This window comes from Ammospiza caudacuta, chromosome 10 (genome assembly GCF_027887145.1).
Source record: "Ammospiza caudacuta isolate bAmmCau1 chromosome 10, bAmmCau1.pri, whole genome shotgun sequence".
Classification (NCBI taxonomy): Eukaryota; Metazoa; Chordata; class Aves; order Passeriformes; family Passerellidae; genus Ammospiza; species Ammospiza caudacuta.
Window position 1 is genome coordinate 7,098,690 of NC_080602.1, and position 23,144 is coordinate 7,121,833.

The 23,144-nt window shown below is 51.0% G+C and overlaps 1 protein-coding gene across 1 annotated transcript; it reads left to right on the forward strand.

The window, feature by feature from the left end:
* Nucleotides 1–316: 316 nt before the first annotated feature.
* On the forward strand, nucleotides 317–2,818 carry LOC131561692 (thrombopoietin receptor-like). Its single transcript, XM_058811067.1, is given in 10 exon segments — nucleotides 317–394; nucleotides 640–705; nucleotides 708–801; nucleotides 964–1,093; nucleotides 1,351–1,523; nucleotides 1,627–1,769; nucleotides 1,911–2,070; nucleotides 2,237–2,324; nucleotides 2,443–2,534; nucleotides 2,616–2,818. Coding segments are annotated over 10 exon segments (1,227 nt in total).
* Nucleotides 2,819–23,144: the final 20,326 nt, after the last annotated feature.

Genomic DNA, 23,144 nt, shown 5'->3' on the forward strand with positions numbered 1-23,144 from the left:
ATAAAAGAGTCAGGTGCTCCTGTTCCAAAAAGCAACACCAGCAGTTGAAGCACTCAGCCAGGAAACAGAAAACACAGGCTCAGTTCTACAGAATAATTTGCATTGTTGAATTACAGCTTGGGCAGAAACTGGGACTCTGGGAAATAACATCATCAGTGTCTCAATTTCTGCCTTTGCACTCAAAGATGAGTGTCAGATACCCGACCTGCCAGTAAATACAGCTGCATGTGCCCACAGATCCTACAGACAGCTGACAGAAATTAGAAATCTCAGGTCTAAAACCAGAAATGAAGGCAGACCCTGAGCACACATAGAGATGAACAAGCACATACCTACTCTACACACCGTGTATGAAGTATGGGGGACAATTCAGAACAACGTTCTCACCTCGCTGGTAACTGCCAAGCAAACCTCACGGAGGCTTCAAAGCAGGACCTCTGAATGGGACCCAGCCAGGTGTTGGATGGTGAAGAGTCCCTTCTCGTTCAGCTCCCTGAAAGGCAGAAGATTGATTTTTCTCTCCACCAAGGCAGCACCCTCTGAAATGAGCAGCACTGGGACAGGTACATAGAGGTGTCAGGGATGGGCAGGGGCGTTTGGAGCCTGCAGTTGCTCCTCAGCTTGGCCCCTCTCCTGCAGAGGCTGGTCCAGGCCAACACTTGGGTGGTGCTCCGGGGCCTGGAGCCAGGGGTGAGGTACCACATCTGTACCAGCTGTGCAGCAAGCCCGACGGTACCTCCATGGACGGCGTCTGGGGGCCCTGGTCGCAGGCTCTGGCTGCAGAGACCCCCCACTCCTCCGGTGAGCAGCCATCCCCTCTGCAGGGTGCTGGCAGCAGCAGCAGGGAGGCACCCACGCCTGGGGCTGCAGGGCTGGGGGTCCTGTTGTAGCAAGGTGTGACTCCCAAGTTTTGGGGGGCCAAGGGGAAGCAGCCCCCTCCCTGTCCTGGCTCTCCCTGCCCAGGAGACATCGGGCTGTGCTGCAGAACCCCTGACCTGCGGCACGTGCGCTGCGAGCGGGGCTGGGACCCTGCAGAGCCCCACAGCTCCCACCAGCTCCTCTACCGGCCACCTCCGAGCGGGGCTGGCACAAGGTAAGGGGCATGGCAGGCAGGTGGCACCCATGCAGGCACATCCCAGAGACCACTGGTCCTGCTGCGTCCCAATATCCCACACTGGGCCCCTTGCCCATGCCCTGCTCTGTCCTGCCCTTCCACCACCAATCTCATACCCCCTCACCACATTGCACCTCCAACTACAAGCAGCAGTAGCTTTCCTGGGGAAGAGCAGGAGGACTGCTGGCTGTGGGTATGCTTTGGTGAGACACTCTGGCTCCCCACTCCTCCCACAGGGAAGATGCATGGCAACAGTGCGAGGAGGTAAGCAGGGGGGCACAGGGCACCTATGCCTGCACCTTCCAGCCCAAGGCTGGCAGTGCCATCTCTGTCCTGGTGAATGTCACCAGGACCCACATGCTGCCCACACTCAGCTACTTCAAGGAGCCCTTTTGGCTGCACCAGGCTGGTGAGTCCCAGTGCCACCGCAGCCCCTGCTTGGCTCACAGGGGACACAGTGTCCCCTGTCCCGTTTCACAGGAGCGACAAATGCCTATCCCCAACACCAGCAGTGCTCACAGATGCCCCACAGCTTGTGCAGGCAACAGCGTCGCAGGGCCGGCTGAGCCTGCAGTGGCTGCCGCCCCTGGAGCTGCCTGCAGAGCAGCTGGACTACCAGGTCCGCTATGCCATGGAGAACAGCCATGACTGGAAGGCAAGGCCTGCCCAGGGTACCCCGAGCAGCGCTGACCCCTCCGCTGCTGACACACGGCAGGCGCGGGGTCGGGCCAAGCGGGACCCGCCCCTTGGTGCCAGCCCACAGCAGCCCTGCCTCCAGCTCGGCTCTGCCCCGCAGGTCCTGCAGGTTCCGCGAGCAGCGAGGAAAGAGGTCCTGGAGCTGCGGCCAGGCTCCCGCTACCCCGCGCAGGTGCGGGCCCAGCCCAGCGGGCCGTGGTACCGGGGCAGCTGGAGCGCCGGGCCCAAACCCGTTGTGGTTGATGCCGTGGCCGATGCGGGTAAGGGGCAGGGCTGGAGGCTGCGGCCGCAGGAGCCACACGGCTGACGGCAAGAGGCGGACAGTGCTGGAAATGGGGAGGGGGGCACGGGGCAGGGGGCTGCGAGGGGCTCAGAGATGGTGGCTCTGGGAAAGGCTACAGTTCCGGCATTCCTCCTCCGATGCAGGCTGGCTCATCCCCAGTGTTACGGTGGTGCCGCTGCTCTTCTCAGCAGCGCTCCTGGGGCTGCGCTGCACCTTCCCCTCCCTCTACAGGTAAGGGCTGTGCCAGGGGCAGGCGGGGGGGTCCAGCACCAAGCCTGGGCACCTTGCATGGGGCATTAGGGCACCTCAAGTCTGAGGGTCAATTCGATGCCCCTTCCTGCGTAGCCAGCAACATGAAGCAGAAACTCTGGCCGCCCGTTCCTGAGCTGCACCGTGCTCTGGGCAGCTTCCTCCAGGAAAGCAGCAAGCACGGCCAGGCCAGTGGGTGGGCAGGGTGACTCAGCTGCTCCCGGGGGCAGCTCGAAGGGCAGCCCCTACCCCGTCCACTCCATGTCGCCCCAGGCCATGCCTTCAACAAGCAGCCGCCGGAGGAGACCGTCCTGCCCTGCCTGCTGGAGGTGCTGCCCGGCCCGCGGCGTGAGGCGGGCCCGCCGCCGGAGCACGCTGGGGGCCTCCTGTCCAGCACTGACATCGCCAACCAGTCCTACCTGCTCATGAGCGGCTGGGAGCCGCGGGCAGCCACGACCGCCCCCACCCCGCCATAAACTCCTGTTTTCCCCCGAGCCCCCGCCTGGTTCCTCCTGCGCCGCCGCGCCCCCGGCCCGGATCGCCTCACCTTAGCAAGAACGCCCCGCCCTGGTCCCGCCCGGTCCCGTCCCCGGTCCCGTCCCCGGTCCCGCCCCCTCACTTCACGCGCGGAGCGCTCCGCCCCGTCCCGCGGCTCAGCCAATTGCGTTGCGTCGCGCGGCCGTCGCCGGGCAGTGCGCGGCCGGTGGGTGTGAAGCGGCCAAGCGCGGCCCCGTCCGCCCGCCGTTTGAAATGCTGCGGGGCGGCCGAGCGGCGGCGGCGCCGCTGCTGAGGTGAGCGTGCCACAGGGCCGGAGAGGCGGCCTGGAGGCGCAGTCCCGAGAGGGGAGGCTGTGGTGAGGCGGGCAGGGGAAGGGAGAATGTCGCTTATCGGAGGGAGCCCCAAAGAGCGGCTGGAAGAGGTGCCGGCTGATCAAGGAGCCCCGAGGAGCGGAGGGAGGGCGTATCGGCTGACGGAGTGTCCCGAGGAGCGCCTGGGGAGAGTGGGGGTGTGCTTTGGCGGGGAGGAGCGGCCGGAGCGCTTGCACGGTCCGGTGGGGGGAGGCCGGTGGGGCTGTCGGAGTAGGCTCAGCCCGGCCGGTGGGCACGGCTAACCCCGCCCGCCCGCAGGACCACGGCGCAGTTCCTGTTGGAGGCGGACCTGCACGGGCTGCTGAAGCTGGACACGCTGATCCCGAACGCGCCGCCTGCGCGATGGCAGCGCAAGGCCAAGGAGAGCGGCCCCGGGCCCAGCCCTGTCGGCGTGTCGCCCGTGAAGCCGGCCAGTCGCTCCCACAGCTCCAGCAAGACGCCGTCCACGACAGCCGGTGAGCGCCGGCCACCGGCGGCCGAGGTTGAGTGTGGGAGCCTGGCCCAGGCTGCTTGTCCGTAGCCACGGGGCTCTGGGCTCCCTGCCACGCTGCCCTACCGGCTGCTGCTCAGGCAGGAGGAGGTGGGCTGTGCTCCTGACAGCCACCCACCTCCTTGCCAGCATGAGGGGCAGAGCTCTGAGCACTGGGGCTGGCCAGCTGCTGTTCGCCCAGCTGAGCCTTGCTGGCACAGCTGTATGCTAGGACGAGTGTGGGCAGGACTGTCAGCTGACAGCTTTACATCCTGTGAGCCTTTTTGTATCTTCCCCTTATCTCTGGACTCTGGAATTGTTGCACTAGACCCAAGGAGTTGCACCACACTGTCCCTAACCAACTTGGTGGCAGGGAGGAAAATATAAGTTAGTTGTGACTGTGTGGCATGAGACCTCAGAGTCCTACTTGTCTGGTGGGTGTGATGTGGAAGAGTGTTGGGTTTGCTCCCGTGAAAGCTCTAATACAGGCTGTTAAATAGCTGTAAGACAATATTTTCATATGTGAATGCAGGTAAATCTGGATCCAAAATTCAAAGCTACCCCACAAAGGCCAGGGGGGATCGCTACATTCCCAAACGCAGCATTATGCAGATGGAGATGGCAAATTTCCTCCTAAGCAAAGAGAATGACCCTGCTGAGGATTCCCCTACCAAGAAGGTGAGCATGTTGCTAAGTTACAATTACTTCAACAACCCGCTTCTCCTTCCTGCCCCTTTACAGAGCAGTGAACAATAGGTTCTATCAAGGGGGCACACGGGACTGACAAGTCCCAGCCATCACTACTTGCAGCTCTGGGCTTCAGGAGCCTAGGATGAGACTGAAGCTGTAGAGACTGCCATGCACTCTAAGCCTATGCTGCTTCTGGTAGCAAAATTTAGCTTTTGACTAATGAGGCTTTAAAATGTAGCAGGCAACACAAACACAAAGCTGTGAGCCTATGCAAAGTGAAACTGCTGGTGGTAGCTATTCTAGGACAATGTCTGCACAGGGAACACTTCTGGAATGTTTTACACTGTCTTCTGAAATCTGTTTGTGAAGCATTTGGTCGCTTTGTGGCTGTGGCTTTTCGCACTGGCAATGACACTGAATTTGCCATTGTGTGAAAATGTGAGCAGGACGATGTATGAAAGTGTGAGGAAAAACTGCTTTGACCTGCCTCTGTGTGACTGACCCTTGCAGCACAGGCAAACATCTTCAGATTCTAAGAGAAGGGGACTTAGGTGTCTGTTTAAATTGCAGTGTGGGACTTGTTTAAATGCATTGCACTGAGGGTGATTTGTCTCTGTAGGAGCAACAGAAAGCCTGGGCAGTGAATCTGAATGGTTTTGATGTAGAAGAGGCAAAAATCCTCCACCTCAGAGGAAAACCACAGAATGCTCCAGAAGGTATGGTACAGGCTCTGTGTGAGCTGAATCAGCAGGAGAGATCAGGTCAGGGGAACAGCAACACAGAGGCTCTGTGTGTGGTCACAGGAGAAATCAACTGGTTTCTGAGAGCTGTACAGGCTGGAGTCTCCTTTCTTAAGGTTCCTGAGGTGGAGGGAGGGCATAACAGTTACAGTGAATTTATTTAGGAGAGTTGCTATGACTGCCAGTTGGTCACCTGTTACAGGGCTTGCAAGGGTCTTCAGGGTGGAGAGAGAGACGAGAATCTTGACCTCATGTTCAGAAGGTTTGATTTATTATTTTATGATATATATTACATTATTACTATACTAAAAGAAATAGAAGGAAAGTTCCCAGAAGCTAGCTAAGCTAAGAATAGAAAAAGAATGAATAAACAAAGGGCTGTGTCTCAGCAGAGAGCGAGACCTAGCTCTGCCTTGAGTGGTCAGTAAATCCAAACATCCACCCGAGACCAATCACACATCCACCTGTTGCATTCCCCAGCAGCAGATAACCATTGTTTACCTTTGGTTGCTGAGGCCACAGCTTCTCAGAAGGGGGAAAAATCCTAAAGAAAGGATTTTTATGAAAAGATGTCGGTGACATTTCACCTATACTGCAGGTTCCAAACCTTCCTGAAGTCTGTAAGAGCATCAAACCCTCTTCTGTGCACTTTCTAGCTTAAACTGCAACTAAATATAATGGGATTTAAAAACCCAAGTGTTTGTCAAATTTGTTTCCATGAATGAGGAAATTGTAGCTCACCCCTGTTCAGCAGTTCATACTGCCCGTGATTTTAGCGCACTGCAGGCTTGTGAGTGTTTCTCTTAGGACTTTATTTTCACTCCAAGGGATTCCTAGTTGGGTGAGCAGTACTCAGGTGGGAGGAAACTAACTCAGGTTAACAAACCTGTTCCCCTGCACACAGGCTGTCAGAATAACCTGAAAGTGCTCTACAGTCAGAAAATGGCACCTGGATCCAGCAGGAAGAATAGCAGAAATATTCCCTCAAAGCCAGAACGGGTCATGGATGCACCAGAGATGTTCAACGACTACTGTAAGTAGGCTGCAGGGTTGAGTGCTGGGCATCCAGAACATTCTGCACTGGATTGCTGTTCCTAGGACAGTGTAACTGGGCTATCTGTATTATTTGGTGTACCCAGGCTAGCACAGACCCCTTCTGGAGTGTCCCTGTGTGGCCTTAGCGGGACAGTGGTCTAGGGCACAGTGTAGATGCCTTGGAGCAGGGTACCTGGCCCCAGCAGCTGGGCATAGTGACACTCAGAAGGCTGCCCCTCACCTGTACGTGTGTGTGTGCACATGTGCACCCACACCTGCTGCAGCAGCACGGGTGAAGGGCAGGGCTCTCTAGCCATCATGGTGTGACCTGCATTGCTCTTTCAAATTGTAGAACTGAATCTCATAGACTGGAGCTCCCAGAACTTCCTGGCAGTGGCTCTGGACAACACTGCTACACAGCGCTCTCATACCAGGACCTCAGTGCTGCCTCACCTGAGGATTTAGAGCTGCCTCCCGGCCTTTCCAGGCTAAATGCAGGTGCTCAGGACTCTGAGGTTTCCTAGCTTCTTGGGAGAAGGTGTTTGCTTCATCTGGACTTCTTGGGGTTTCCTCGGAGGAGCCAGGCACAGGCAAATTTCATCTCCACTGTGAGCTCTTCATTCTGCTTGTTCCCATGAAGCTCAAATGCCAACCTGAGCTCATCATTCCTCTGGTTCCCATAGACCATCACAGCCCTTCCATGGCCTCTCCAGAGAGGAGCAGCTGCACATCTTCAGAGCTGCAGTTGCCGGCCCGCATCCCATCAGGGAGGGAAAGAGTTTCTACCCTTGCTTTCCAAGCAGGCTCTGGTTAATGACCCTTTAAAGTGTTTTCCTGCAGTGCTCTATCATGGGTAGATCTCAAGTGAGAATCAGGTAGAAAGGGTCAAGTCGCCTAGGAAGGGGGACCTTGAAAACAGAAAGATTCTCTGCCTGCTTTTCCTGTCCTTGCTGCAGATTTGGAGGGTGTTCTGGGCATTTTGCAGACAGCCTCTCTGTAGGGGTACAAGGGCAAGGTGGAAGATATTGCCTAACAAGTGGTCAGTGTTAGGTGCACTCTCCTCTTTCTTTGAATGAAGCCAAACTAGGACTCTGATAGGATATTGCAGATGTTTAAGACTCTGCCCTGCAAATCAAGCCGTGCCATTTGACGCTGGCAGGGGCTATGTAGAAATCACGAGCGGGCCGGGGCTGCTGAGGAACGCGCCTCGAGCTGTTTGTTTTCCAGCATCAGTCTCATTACATGGTTATGACAATGGGAAGATGCCAGCAGCTCACATCCCAGGCAGCAGACAAAGAACTTAATGTTAAAACTTACTTTAAAAGTTTTTTGACCAATTACACAAAGTAAAAGCATATTGACAGTAGTTCTATCCAATCACTATAAGCACGGGTACCTTTGGTTAAAACAGTGCTTGTGTATTTCGAAGACAATACCTACTAGTAAGCCTTAAAACACAATGCACTGAGCTCCATTATTAAGCTTCAACATTCCCAATATCTTGCTAGATAAACTTTTCTGTAGCTTGGAGATTTATTCTAGACCAGCGTTAATACACAGACCATTGTTCTATTTGTCCTTGCTCTTCTGCAGTTTAAATAATTTTTCTGCTGACCTATCTCACGGCTGCTGCTTGGCTCTAATCACAGTTCTGCTGTATCTGAGACCTGCCTTTTGCAGCTTTCCCAAAACTCTCTAATTTTGTGGATTCCCTCAGAGGACTCAGTGTCAGAGCCTCTGGAGAAGCGTGGAGGGCAGGGCTCAGGCAGGCTGTGCCAGCGCAGGATTTGAACTCAAGGCACCAGGAAGCACCAAGGCTGCAGACAGGAACTCAACCCTTCTCATCTCCCTCCCTGCCAGAGGCAGGCTCAGAGCAGCCATCTCACCCCTCTCTAAACCAGTGGGGGCTCTGTCCTTACCAGGCTCCTCGGGCTCCTGGGGATTGTTCCCACGGCTCTCGGTGCCAGGCAAAGCTCCCTCTGCTGCAGCTCTGTCCACAGGCTCCCCTCCTGAGGACTCAGGGGCAACATTAATATTCCCCTTGAAAGAGAAACAGAAAGGAAGAAACCCTTCCCACCACTTACACAAAACACCTGGTCCAACAACTGCATGGCTCACACGCTTCATCCCTTGTTCCTAACAAGAACTCTGGGCCCCAAAGCCCTTCAACAGTCAGAAAAAATTGACTTCTCAAACACAGTCCAAAAGCTGTCAAAGCTGACAGTGACAGTGTTGAACATGGGGGTGACACTGAACACATGGAATGGCTGCTAAGGAAATCAGTTGCTGCTCTGTTCTGTGAGGTTGCATGTCTGACAGCACTAACATCAGTCCTCATGTCACTAATTGCAATGGAAGTAGCACTGTCTCCTTTCTTCAGCCAACACCCCAATCAGTGTAGTGGTTTCAATGCCTCACCCAAGGCAAGTTGATGTAGAAATAAATTCAATGTACCTCATTTTGCAGGGCCCTAGGGTCTGAAATTGCTATTCCAGTTTTCTTGATAATGATGGGCAAATCTTTTTTCTCTGTGTTTTCTCTTGATGGCTTTTTTAACGATAGGTGCTATCACAGTGAGTTGTCTGATGCTACATGGGCCACCTTTAATTTTTGAGGGAATGTCCTGCCAGGCTCTATCTCCACAAATGAGCCAATATTCTGCTGCTAAATGATGTGGGGACTCATCTAGGTCATCTACCCGTCAGCAGTTTCACCCTTAGGGGGCACTGGGGTAGTACAATTGCACCACAAACTGGAGTATCTGTCCTCAGGATGATGGGGAGTAACATTCAACTGTGGATCTCCCTGGTACTGAAACTCAGCACAAGATTCCATCACCAATGAACCAAGAATCCCAATTCTTGAGGTTCAGAAGGTTCTTTAAGAAGATCAGGGGCCCAGTGATGTCAGCTGGTTATGGGATTGGTCTCGTTGGCAGCCTCACACCAATATTTGTCACGATTGGGTATTGGCTGCTCCTTGGCTGGCACAGGCACACCGACCAGACGGGTTGCAAAGGATTTGTCTGGGCTGAAATGGGTCAAACACACGGTGTCTGAGCCTGCTGACTTGGCTAAAGCAAGGCAAACATTCATTTTTGGTTGATCTACAGGCACGTATGCATGCAAAAGCAAGCAAGCAAAACCAACAAGTGCCAGTATATCATTTGATCAAGCTCCATGTTCCTGTTCAGCTGTTTTTTGGCAAAAGCTTCCCCATCTATTTCAGTTCTCAAGCAAATCTTTTAGTGCTTGTTTAGGGACTGGCCAACTACAGGACACTAAACTGTCCCTCTAACCTTCAATTTTTACAAATTTGGATATCTTAGAATTCTCTGGAACACAATGGACACCACGCTTTTGCTGAAAGAGCTCTATGATACAAACCATTTTCCCAGTCCAAAAATCAACATCAGACTCCAGAATTGTAGCTTTCACAGGTTGAACGGGGAACGCCTGGCATGCACCGTAGCTTCTCGTGCGGCTCACGTCTGCGTGCTCATTTCCCTGCTGGTGGAATTGTCGGTGTGCTCTTGTGTGTGAGACAGTTTCACATCCTTCACCAGGACCCACTTAGGTCCAGCACCTGTGCAAATACAAGCATACCCTTTGCCTCAAGTGATTAGTGAAAATGGTCCTTCAGTTTGTCCTAACTCAAGGTTTCTGATCAAAACTGCCGGATTTTCTTTCAATTTTTCCTGTGTGCTGTTTGAAAAGTGCCTAAAAATTGGAGGATTAGTTCCTGCAAATGAGCTATTAAAAACAAAAAGACATATAAAGCTTTGCTCAACCTCATCTGGGGTGTTGCTTGGGCCACTCCCCGTTTTCTTGATGTAGAATGGTTTTAGAGTGTGGTGCGTCCTTTCAACAATTGCCTGACCTGTGTAGGAATAGGGAATTCCAAAATGTGGCGAACACCCCAGTCCATCAAAAATGTGGCCAATTTTTGAGCTGTGTATATGGGACCATTTGTCAGTTTTCATCTTGTGGGGGATCAGTTTGGCGAGCTCTGGGCCCAGTGACACTGACAAGGACAAAAGCAAAAGACGAGAGGCGCTCTCTCTTCCCGGGACCAAAGTCCCACAGCTTTAATGGAGAACAGCTCCAGGAGAGAAAGGGAGTGTCCAGGAGAGGAAAGAGGATGTCCAGGGGAGGCAAGAGAGTGTCCTCCTCGTGGCAGGAGACTGTAAATGCTCGGAGAGGGGGGCAGTAGAAAGGAACTGCCATAGTTCAGCATAATAAATCACCACACTGTAGTCTTCTGCATAAATTGCTGCACTTGTTGCAAACAAAATCCTGAAATCTCCCCACACACAACCGTGCAGTCCCAAATGACCACAATGTGTGAGAAAAATCATTCAACCCCCCTGTATACCCAAGCACCAGGTGTCACAGGGAGCACCAATCCCTGCAACTAGAAAGTCCACACACACAGGCTCACCGGGAAGGGAATATCTCTTTATGAGGGGACAGAGAGCTCACTCTTCTCAACACGACACACACCATACACCACATTGGCATCCACCCACATCATCTTCCTCAAACATTCACACACTGAAAACACAACCACAATTACAACACACAGGAAAAACAGCAGCAGTAAAACAGGATTTGCTCAATTCACCCCCAGAATTGCTAGCAGGTCCTTATTGACACAGCAAATCCTTTCTGCCATCAGCCAGACCCAAGCCCAAACTGCACAGGCGTACGTTGTGCACAGGACATCTCTGTGTGACTTGTGAACAGCCCTTCCCCTGCATACGCCTTAGGGTTACTTTATACAGAGTTAAACGTTCCTTTCTCCACAGTGCCAGCAGTCTTGTCTGTCCCCCACGAGGAGCAGCCGAGAGCGGAGGTGCCTCCAGGAAAGGAATGTCCTGGCAGTGCCCAGAGACGTCCAGAGCCCGGATGTTCTCGCTGGAGCAGGGAAGCGTTCCTGCCGCGGTCAGCAAATGAGGTGTGGAATAGAACTCCCCACAGTTAAAGGTAGGAGGTGGTGTGTTTATTACAGCCAGGCACAGGAGGAGTTGTCTCCTAAAGACATGTGTGAAGAATCACTGGCTCTCTCTCTCATCTCTACTCATCTAAAATATCTGACACATTCATATAAATCCCAAAAAACCTGACACATATTCATTAGATAACACTGCCTACCCTCCTTTGAATTAAAATGTATTATAATTGAGTCCAAAGTTCCTTCGCATTTCTGCAGTCTTTCACTTCAAATGGGTTGGTGGGTTTTAAAGTGGGGAATGGTCTCCTCCATTAGAAAGAGACGTCTTCCTCAATTTGACCTCTTTCCTTATGATCTGTTGGCAGGCTTTCACACCCCTTGGCTATAGTTGTGGTTTCGGGGCCCAGGTGCAGGCTACGCTCCTCTTCTTTGTCACAAAGAAATCCGCATCCCATCCCACTTCTTTAAACATAGTAAAGACAGGCAAGTGATATATTACCCTAGCCTTAACTACCTTATCTGATAAAAATTAACTATCCCTTATTATTTCTACTCTTCTTGCTATACTCTTTCCCCCTAACTAAATCTTGCTAAAATTTTAACTCTTCCAGTTCTTTTAAATCCTGGATTCATGGCCTCATCTCACACACCAGCCATGTGTGAGCCGATGCTGTAACTGGGAAATTCCACTCCTGAGCAGGAGATCCCAGGCCTGGTTCTGAGCTGGAAGGGTGAGAAGGATGAGGTGCACGTGGTTTTGCTCCAGGGGATGTCCTGAAAGTGCACTGCCTACCTGCCTCTGCTGCCAAGCACCACGCTCCACCTCCTTCTCCCACTCAGCAGATTTTTAGGAATCCAGGGCTTGGTATGTATTATTTGCTACTGCAACAAATAGAATGAATTTGCTTTGCAAGCCCAGTTTTGTCCTGGGTTATTTTCTGCATGGGTCTCCTCCTGAACCTGGGGCAATGACCAGTAGGGACCTACAGGACACTCCTATTCTCTTGTCAGTAAATTCGGAGAAGTGATTTAAGTATCAAGAAGTCAATAAGTATCAATCAGTAAATCAAATAATTTGGGGGAATATTTAGCCTGTGAGTTTCAGCAAAGTATTGAATATGTCTTAGATCCATGGATACAAACTAGTAAGTGAGATTGCTGGGTGTGCACGTGTTAGGGAAGTGATTCCCCACACACCCAGTGCTGAGATCAAGGATTGCCTCTCTTCTAACCCTGAGCTGGCAGCAGGAATTGGGCCCTGCTTGGTAACGTTCATTTTGAAGACTTCTGTTGAGCAGGTAAGAATGGTCAAAATGAAATCTTTTCCAGCTGTTTCCCTTTGGTTTACCAGTTTGAGGGTTAAAATTCTGTGCTGCAGGTGTGCTGGGTGTGTGCAGAGCAGTGCAGCCCCAGAAACTCCTTGGCTTGCCCACAGGTTGTCATGCCTTGCTGCCAGGTGTGCCCAGCTGTGGCAGGAGAAGGAGCCCGCAGCGCAGTGGGCACCGTGCCCTGCCCAGCCGGGGCTCTCTGGCACAGAGCAGCAGCAGCGCCAGCGCCGTTCAACCCGCTCCTGCCTTGGCTTCCCCTGGCACACAGAAGCCTCTGGAAATCAGCACCGCCAGCGGCGTTCCCAGCTGGGAGCAGCTGCTGCTGGCGGGCAGATGCTGCCAGTTCGACTGCTGCCAAAGGGGAAGAGAGGCAGAGATGTACCCGCACCGGAGCCCTGGTCATGTCCAATAAAGGTGCAAATATGTGGGGAGATTTGTTAGGAAGCATTTCAGCTGTGATGCCAACAGTGGCTTCTCTCCTGGTTCTGTGTGTTCTGGACGAGTAATGCAATGGTTGGGTCTGACAATTAAGAAGCAGATGTTATGTGGATGTTCAAATGAGTAGTGATTATATTGTAATATATCCTCCCATAGTCCTCTTTCCCGTCCCCCTTGTAACAGCCTGGGTAGTCAGGGCATTTGGGGAGGGCTGGCTTGTGACCAGCAGGCAGCGTGTAACAACACCTGACCTCCAGTCGGGATGCAGGAAAGTAATCTCCACCAATGGACAGCAGAGAAAGAGTTGACTGACAAAACTTTTGGAGGGGCTGAGGGTATAAAAGGCAGAGCATCCTTTTTGTAGATGAGCACGTGGCTGCTAATCACAGAGACTCCCAATGATGCGACTTTTCCTTATTCAGTCCTTTGTTAAGGTTTACTAAACCTTTAAATTTTTAAAGTGAGAGTCATTTCTCACACGTGCAATGCTGTGGGCCATTATCTTGGTCTGGTTTCCTTTGCTTGGGTCCCATCTGAGTGCTCAGTTGGGGTACAGGCTGTAGGTGCTTGGGGCAATCCTGGAGTTCCTCTTGGATCCTCTGAACAACAGGGTTTGGCCCATGAGGGGAATTTTTGCTGCTTTGTGACAGATGAGAATTTCCCAGGCTCTTTTGTGTTTTCTGTAGGGAAGGTTGGTTATTGCTTTGCATAAACTCACAGACCAACACAGAGCTGTCCCTTTGTGATGTCAGGGAATGGTTGCCCCATCGTCATAGTGGCATCAGAAGGTTGCATTGGTGCACGGAAGGCCTGAGTGTCAGAGCAGCCCTAGGCCTTGCTCAGATCAGGAGAACTTTCCTGGTCCAAGCATCTGTCAGTAGGCAGCTGCCCACTGACAAGAGGCTTGTTTTTTTAGCGTTTAGAAAAATTGCAGAAATGCCAATAATTAACCATCTGGCCACTGCAGCTTTTGCTGCATATGGCATTACTTATTCCATTTATTATTTCACGAATTTTGCACGTAAGTAGAGGCTTCCCTTCTGCTTATGTTAGGGTGTATCCTAACCTGGCTTTTGCATGTCTTCCTGCTCTTTGTTGGGGGCTGAGTTTCTGATTTTGAAACAGAAAGAGCATTAGGATGCCTCTGCTTTGGTAAAGCTCCTGTCAAGAGGTCCAGCTAAAAGGGGGTGTCTGTAGCCACAGGGGCAGCATTTGCAGGGGAACCTGCAGGGCTTCCGTTCCCTGCACGTGAGAGTCTGTGGCAGCAGAGTCTGTCATTTCCTCAGGTTGCTGGGAGAAGCAAGACACCTTTGAAAATGTAGACTGGCAGATCTTCTTTAAGGCTTTCGAAAGTTGTTGCCAGAATTCAGAGAAAGCTTCTTTCTTTTTAAATTTTGTCATGAAAGAATTTGACTAACTTGACCTTTTACTGAGTGCTAAAATAGTTGTTCCCTTTGAAAGGAAGTGCTGCTGTGCTTTAACCACAATAGAACTGCGGCACCTCTGGGGGATTTTGGGGAAGCTTTTCTGGGCAACTATTTCCTGCAAGTTAATCAGAATTAGTGCATGACACTGAGTGAAAAAAAAAAAGACCTGAAGGAGAAGATTTCAGAAGCTGTCTTATGTGTTTGGTAGAACAGGAGCATTGAATGTTAGAAACACTTTGCATTTGCTTGATCATATTTGTATTCATTTCCTGGCTAAACTGCCTGCAGTGTAGGCACAACCAAGAATATTGTCCTGATCTCTTGCTGGCTGTGTGAATGAGATGTGTCTCCTGGAGGGATGTTGTGAAATGGGAAATCTTCTCTGTTTGGGTTGACTTGTTCTGTGGGATTCAGCAGCCCAGGCAGTTTTCTGACAGCATCTGGTTCATTTTCCCTTCCCACTACAGGTCACCTGAAGCGCGTATTCAGCAGCACTGAAGATCCTGAGGTGAGTGAGAAAGGAACATTTCATGTTCCTGGTGTTTAAGAATTGTAGAGGAAGATGTGAGCTTGGCCAGTAGCAGTAGACTGAAGAGGGCCAGCTAGGAAGGCCGAAAGAAAAACCATATTCATGCCTGAAACAAAAGTAACAAAGGCAGCGATAGATATTTTTAAATTTCCTTCTCAGAGTTTGAAGAACTAAAAACCTAGTTTTGAAAAGAGAACGATGCTTGCAGACAGCAGATAGGGAAAATTTAATTAAGAGCAATTTCCTGTACAGTTGAATTAGATCATTTTAATTTAAACAGAGGGACTTAGAATCCTATTCCTATCAAACTTTATGATATCTACTTGGAACATGAGGTGGTAGCACAGGAAGGCCATCTTGCAATGGTGCCTGCAGTATCTGAAGTGCAATGGGCACCTTTGTGGCTGGGGAGCTGCATGGGCCCAAAGGACGCAGGGCTGGCGGCCGTGAGCAGCTGGAGATGAGGCAGCGTGGGGCCAGGGGGCCAAGAAGGCCAAGGGCACGGTGGCTGTGCCAGCAGCAGTGGGGCAGCAGGAGCAGGGCAGGGAGCGTGGCCTGTGCTGGGCAGCGCTGCGGCCACAGCTGGAGTGCTGTGTGCAGCTGTGGGCCCTGGGAAGCAGAAAGTCATGGAGGGGCTGCAGCGTGGGCACAGAGGGACAGCGGAGCTGGGCAGGGGGTGCAGCACAAGGCCAGGGAGGAGGGGCTGAGGGAGCTTTAGCCTGGACAATGGGGGCTCATGAGGGACCTTCAGGCAGACTTCCATAGATCCCTGCCTTGGATCCATAGAGCCAATGCTCAGCACGAGGGCTGTTTCCCTGCCAAACATCCCTTCACTGCATCCAAGTGCTTTAGACACTGGTGTGGGTAACACTTTCACATTTTGTTTGTTTATTTGTTTGTTTGCTAGAAGGAGAAGCCTTGTGCAATTTCTCCTTCTCCGGGGAGCTTTTTCTGAATCTCTCCTGGCCTTTTCCAGCCATGGCAGAAACTTTCAGGTTAACGGATCCCGTGTCTTTTGGCTGCCCAGGGAATCAATGTGTGTTGTGTTTGGGAACTGAGTAGGAAATCAATGCCCTTGCATTCCAGCTGGTGCTCAGAGATTAGAGGAGCTGGGAGGGGCTGGGCTGCATTTCTGATTCCAGCCACTTCAGCACCATCAGTGTGGCCGAGTCCAAGCGAAGAACTTGCCCGAGCACAGACGCACAAAGAGAGCCGTTCCCAGTGCAATGCTCTGGGTCTGACTGCATTCCATAAGGACCTACATGCTCCAGATTCCCCAAGAGTGTGGGTTACTGAAGCAACAGGAGAGCAAGTTCAGGATGGCTGCTGGTTGGGGCACTGCTGCCGAGTGCTGATGTGTGTAGCGACAGAAAGGACAGGATTGATTCAGGGTGACCCCCACGTGGCGAAAAATGTGCTTTCACTCTATGATTTACAAGTTTAAACAAATGCTTTATTAAGCTATGTTATATTACACTGGTATTATATTAAAACTATACTAAAGAGATATTATACTAAAAACATACGAAAGAAAAACTCGTGACTGTCTCCACACAGCCTTTTATCTAATTATCTAATCAGTCTAAACAACTATCACTAAAATCCAATTAACAAATCACTTTCAGTAAACAATCACTATAACACATTCTTCATGTACTAAAAAACAAGAACAGCAAGGAGAGATAATAATTGTTTTCTCTCCTTCTATGAGTTTCTCACTACCTTCCCTTAAAAAAAACCTAGGAGAGAGAATTATATCTCTCTCCATTCAAAGAATGTAAATACTAGAGCACAGTAAAGAGAGATGATAAAAGTGAGATCTGTCTATCTATCTATTTTAATCTTCCTGGCTCTGCTCCAAAGCAGTGGAAGATGCAAAGCTCACCTAAAGGCATCCCTTCAGGAGAGAAGTAGAGACAAGTTCCATTGACTGATCCTGAGCAGGCAGAGATGTTTCCCCCTCCAGAGATTGTTGCTTTTTCCCGTCATGTTTTCCTACTCCAGCCTTTTCTGACCTGAAGCCTTCATTTGTCCTTTAAATTTTTGCATGTCTTAAGGGAGTGGAACTATCCCATGCTGTAGCTGGGGTCTGGTGACTCTGGTCATACATGCCATGCCATACATGACACATGGTTTCCTTCACTGGCATCCCCAGGGCTGTGTAAGTGCATTCGTTAATGGGGCCTTATGAGAAACTCTGTTACTGCTGGTCAGAATTCTCCGTTGACAAAAGAGGGAGAAGAAACACCTTGGTCCTCCTCCATATACTGAGGTGGCCATAGAGGTTCTCTGACTTCCATCAGAGATCTTTGCATGCATCCTTATCTCCTGAATGACCCGGTTTTCTAACAAGAGTGTGGATGTCAGGAAGGAGGAATGCTGGTGCAGGCCTGAAGGGAAGGTGAACTCCAGAAGTGTCTCTCACAAGGAGTGAGCTCACCCAGGAAGCCCCTGCAGAGCCAGGATGGAGCTGTGGGACAGGGCGGGGAGTCAGTCACTACTGAAAGACAAACAGGACACGGCAGAAGCAGAGGGAGGCCCTCACCAGACCCTTGAGAAATGCCACCCCTTCCCTGTCAGCTGCCTGAGAGGCTGCTGGAGCTTCAGTCCCAGATGGCCCCTGATTGTAGGGCCAGGGCCACTTTGGAATCTGTGCCTCCCCTCGGGCAGAGAACGACCCAGGAGAGCAGCAGCACAGTGCTTTGGGAACGTGTGAGCCCAGCAGTCTGTGAGTCTTGGCCCACAAAGGGCGTATGGGAAGTTGAAACCCATCTTCTCTTGCTTTCTGTGCAGGTGCTTCTAGAGAAAGAGCAGGAGCACACTGCCTCATCTGAGCTGCCATGCCAGACTCAGGGAGAGCTGTTCCCTGCCCGAGGGCAGGAAGAGCAGCTCAGGCAGCAGGTGGAAGAGCCACAGGAGAATGGGCAGGTAAGCCTGACTGGCCAGGGCACAGAGGGAAGGGCAGAGAGAGGGGCATAAACCAGAGCTCTTGGGACTGAGGAGGCCAGGAGTCCCACAGGCAATGGAGGCACAGAGCCTTGCAATCTGCAGAGATCAGCCCTGGGACAGGAGGTTTGCAGGGGAGGCGGATGTGGGGAGGGAAGCAGAAAGAAGGGGCTGAATAAATGTGATTTGGAGGCTGCAAGAGGAAAAAAGCTGAGCCTGATGGCAGCTCTCAGTCCCTTGCTCTGCTTTTGTGTGTACAGAACATCAAGGCAGAGCCACAAGCAGAGCTGCCCGAAGCTCAGAGTGACATCATGGCAGTGAAGAGAAAGAACAAGGAAGACATGGGAAGAATTCAAGAGGAGAATCTCCATCAGCAGAGGGGCGATCAACAAAACCAGGTGAGTGAAAGAGTGGCAGCCACTTCGCTCATGAAATATCCTCTCTTTTGTTTGTTAGAGAACATGAAGGAACAGCTGGATGCAGAGCTTCAGACAGCTCACAGTATGATCAAGGCAAGGCATAAGCGGCTGGAGGAAGAAATGAAAATCATCAGAGAGAAACTTAATCACTTCCGTCAGTCTCTGCAAAACCAAGTGAGTGAAAGAGGGATGCAGCCACTGCAGTCACCAATCTGGTGGTTTCTGCCCTTCTTGCCTTTCCAGTGCAGAGCAGCAGGGAGTGGGGCCATGCCTCTGAGTGCCATGCTGCTGTAGTGTGTGTATCACAGTCACTCTGAAGGACATTTCCTGGTGTGCTGAATCTCAACTGCTGCCCTGGACAGTGAAACTTGTCCTTTGGCCTTTTGGCCAGCAGTCATCCAAATTGATTCCTGCTGGCCTGTTCCTGCTCTCCTTTTTTCTTGAGGTGTTTTTACAGTGGAACTTGGTGACCCAGATGGAGGATTGAAACAAGCTGTTGTATCCCCTGTCAATCTGTTCTTTGCCTTTCCTCACAGTCGATGACTCCTGGCCGACAGGGACAAGCTGTAGTGTCTGACTGCTTTGTTCTGTTTGACTTGAGGTGCAAGTGTTGACATCTCACCGGGCAGCCTGCGAAGACTTGCAGGGAATGTGTGGCAATGAAGAACCCCAAGTTAGGAGTGAGGCACAGGAGCAGTGCCCACCAGAAATGCTCCAGGTCCAGCACATCATGGGCTCTGAACCTGCTGCTGCAGCAGCATCACCTGGAGGAAGCCCTTCTGTGAAACCTGGGAACTCAGGCTCGGGCACATCCCGGGAACAGGAGACTGAGGAGGAGTACCTGGAGCTGCTGGGTACGTCTGGGGTGTTTCTTATCTGAGGGACAGTGTGTTGTGTGCAGGTGTCAGCAGAGCTGTACCAAATGCTCCTCCTGAGCTCGGTGTCACAGGGCCATTTAGGACTCCCCAGAGGCAGTGCTGTGCTCCGGGGCAGCGAGAGAGCTCTGGGTGTTCCTGCTGCCTCTGAGGGCACCTGGCACTGGCTTGGGTTTGCCTGAGCTTCCCTCTCTGCTAAAGGCTGAAGCAGGGATTGTTCTTGGATCAGCAGAAGGCTGTGACCTAGCAAATGATCTAGGCAAGTCCTGTGTGCTAGTGGCCAAACTGAACAGAATTTTTAGCTTCCTAAATTCTCCTTAGACTCCTGACTTCCAACCAGTCATCACAGCAAAAAAACTTCACAGAAATAGACTGACTTTGGACTTTTGTCTTTTTGGTTGGGGATTTTTTTTTTGGGGGGTGGGGTAGGATTGCTTTTCTGTTGTTCATTTTTGGTGGGGGTTTTTTGTTGTGTTTTTCTCCATCCTGAAGGAGCCCTTCTACCCCACGTTTTACTGATGTCATTTTTATGACTGTTCCTGTTACCACTACTACATCTGCAGTTTATTTTCATGAGAATGCTATATTTTTGTCAAGAAGAGAATGCTATCTTTTTGTCAATAAGAACTACTTTGAAAGAACATCAGGTTACAGGACAAATAGAGAGCACAAGGTGTTTTCCATGTGCCCCCAAAGAAAAAACAGAGACTTTGATAACAAACTTTATTTAATCTTCTAGTTTTATGCTTATCAAGATGTGTCCAGGAGACACATCCAAGTGGCGTGATCAGATAAAACTGTACTGCGGGCATTTCTCAGGAGAGAGCCTCCAGCCCAGCCATGGTATATCCCTCATATCCATGGCACTTTTCCATACCTGATTCCCACTCTTTCCCATGACTCTTAGAATCCTACCCATTGGCCCAGGCCCTGCTCAGATCAGTCTCTAGGAAAACACATCAAGCCCTTTGTGATTCTGCAGCACAACCCAATGAATCTGCTTCTTGCCCGTAACAGCTGCCAGTGCTGTGCTCTCAGATAAGAGACCTGGTGGGGCTGAGACCAGAGCCCAGTGCATTCTGTGTCTGCCATCACCTGTTGGGACAAAAAGGGCACTGATCTGTGCCTGGGTGTGGCTGATCTCAAAGCCCATCCTGTTGTGTCCTGAATGGGGGCAACAGCTTGTCCGGGGCTCAGGCTCACTCTGGCTTCTTCCCATCAGTGCCTGTCAGTGCTCATGCTTGGGCTTTGCCAGCCTTGTTGTGGTCAGTGCCCTGTCCCTGAGGGCTGGAGGGACTGCAGAGGCTGGAGCCTTCCTTAGCTGGGAGAGGGGCAGCTTTGAGCTCAGCCTGCTCACAAACAGGTCAGGGTCCTGATGCTGAAAGCCCCGTCAGGATCGGTTACAGCTGGAGCTGCTCTGGTTTACAAATGGGACGGCATTCCTTTGGCAAACTGCTGAAAGGTGGGGAAGATGTCCTCCTCTCCTGGGATTGTATGTCCCTGTGCTTTGTTTCCTGTCAAGAGAACTCTTCAAAGGACTGTACAAATCAGTCTCTGTGCTGGCCACCTGTGCTGCAGGGCTGTCTGCCTGGTTGTGGTTGTTGTTACCCAGCCGACCACAAAGGGCTCAGAGCTCCAGGCGCTGGGGCTGCCTTTTGTATCTCCTGGAAGCTGGGATCTCTGCTTTAAAGTCAGCATCTTGCATTTTGTTTCCCTCAGGGAGAATGGTGAACACCACTGAAAATCCCCTGATGAAATACACGCATCTGAATTATATTGGCAGCGGGTGAGTCCAACAGCAGTTACTCCTGTACAACCATGGGCCAGGTGTTTTTGGGGTGGAATGTCTATCCAGCGTGAAGTCAGGCCAGCTGCAAAGATGATCACACGGTGGGGATAGATTGTCCCATCTCTCAATGCTGCTCAGAATTTGTGAGTGGGCTCAGAAGGCATTGTCAGAGATGCCTTGCTACCGAGGTCTTGCCTGCATCAAGGAACAGGACCTGGAAGGTCTCCTTGTCTCTCAAGTGTGGGACAGCTCTGTGTTAATTTCTTTAGCATTTTGTGTATGTCTCAAAATCATACTGGCACACTAATGAAAAGAGAAGAAACTTGCTTGCCTGAAAGATCAACCTATGCCCTATCAAAGCTGTGAGATAACAGTTCCCAGGAACAATTCTTTCCCCTGGTTTGAAGAGGGAAACACTCTGTGGTCAGGATAGGAACCACACTGTTTAGACAGTGAAACCCAAGAGGAAAGACTAAACTCCCTTTAGAAATTGAACCCCAGTGCTTCAGGAACAGGCCCAGTGCCCATGCACTTGAGAGGAAAATGCATCATCTGCCTTCTGGCAGAGCCCTCCTGCATCCTGCAGGTTTTGACACTTCCAGCAGAGATCTCCTGTGTGGGCTGGCTTTCACTGCAAGATCTAAACAGCTTCTCCTTTCTCTGCTTCTGTTTTGTTTCTAGGACTTTTGGAGATGTTTACAGAGCACTCGACAGTGCCACAGGAGGAGAGGTAAATGTCAACAGCCCCTGCAGGCTCTGCTGCACTCGAGGGCTTTCCCCTCTGGTGTGAGCTGTGGCTGGAGCTTTGGGCAGAGCTGTGCTGAAAAGGCACAAGAAGCACAGACTGGTGCCAGCCCACAGAACACATTTGGGACTTTGTCCTCCTCAGCTGCCAGAAGGAAGGCACGGAGGGCAGCGGTTCCTTTCAGAGAAGGACGCGCTCACTCGCTCCCCATTGCTAAAACAAAGGTGGTGCCTGCGAGCACCTCACTGCTCTTTGGGGCTGCAGCTTCAGAGTCCTGAATTCTCATTTCTGGCTGCCAGCAAATCCATCTGAAAGTTACTGGTAGTTCCTTAGCCACCTGCAGTGCTGCACTTGGGAACTGCACGTAGGGAGAGATCTGCAAGGCGTCCCTGAAAGCCCTAAGCCCTGCCCATATCACAAGATGTATCCACAGAGTATTAAGGCATGGATTCCTTCTTCTGAGTCCCAAACAAAGCAGCAGAGAGTGCGGTCAGAGGTTTTTGGGTGATAACTGAGACACCGCTGTTACCAAGTGGTCAAGGCCAAATGTCAGTGGCCCCACATGCCCTGTAACTGGCTCCCAAGGGAGCAGAGAAATGGGCTGTTGGAATGTCAGTTCCTGATTACTGCAGTGCCTAATCACAAGGCAGTTTGGCACAGCTCAGCTGTGTCATTGCAAAATCACTCGCTCCACGTGCCTTGTGGTCTCGTGCCACCAACCTCTCAAGTTACTGATTTTCAATGTCATTTTAGGTGGCAATAAAAAAAATAAATCTTCAAGGAGTGAGGAGGAAGGAGCTAACCTTTAATGAAATAATGATCATGAAGAGGTATAGGAGTCCCAATGTTGTGAATTATTTAGACAGGTGAGAGGTCATGGTCTTATCTCATGGATGTGTGCTTACATAAAGCAAACATGAGAGGTTCAAAACCCACTTTGGTCAGTGGCAGCAAGTAAAGCTGTTAATTTTTATTTATTCATATTTCTCTACTCATCTCCAATGGATGAGAAGAGAGTGCATCTTGTCTGCATGAGTCTTCCCTGGCACAGCTAGTTTGATAATTACTCCAAAATTATTCAAAACCTGGATCAGCTGTATCTTCCTAACTCAATAGCCTCAAAGTTCATTGCCTCCACATTTATTTGGGATTGATTTTTTAAAGTTTCTTAAGTGCAGATGAACCATCCTAAAGTGGATTTCCCTTGGATTGTTGCCCCTCTTTGCCATTGCTATGCATGCCAGGAAGACTAGGTGCTTATTTCCAGAAACACCATGCCTGACATGTTTTTTATCTGGGCTGTTTCTAACTGCACTTTTCATTTGCTGCCCATCTAAGACATCTCCTTTTTCACAGATGTGTCTTTCTCTTTGAGACTGCTCAGATTGCAAATAATGCACAGCCAAGAGGGAATGTCTATTCCTTTGATTCTGTCCTTGTCACAAAGGCATCTGGAAATAAGAAACCTGGAAGCAAAAAATCAACGTAGCCATGCATGTTCATCTCTGCCTGCTTGTTTCCTTCTTTCAGCTACCTTCTGGGCGAGGAAC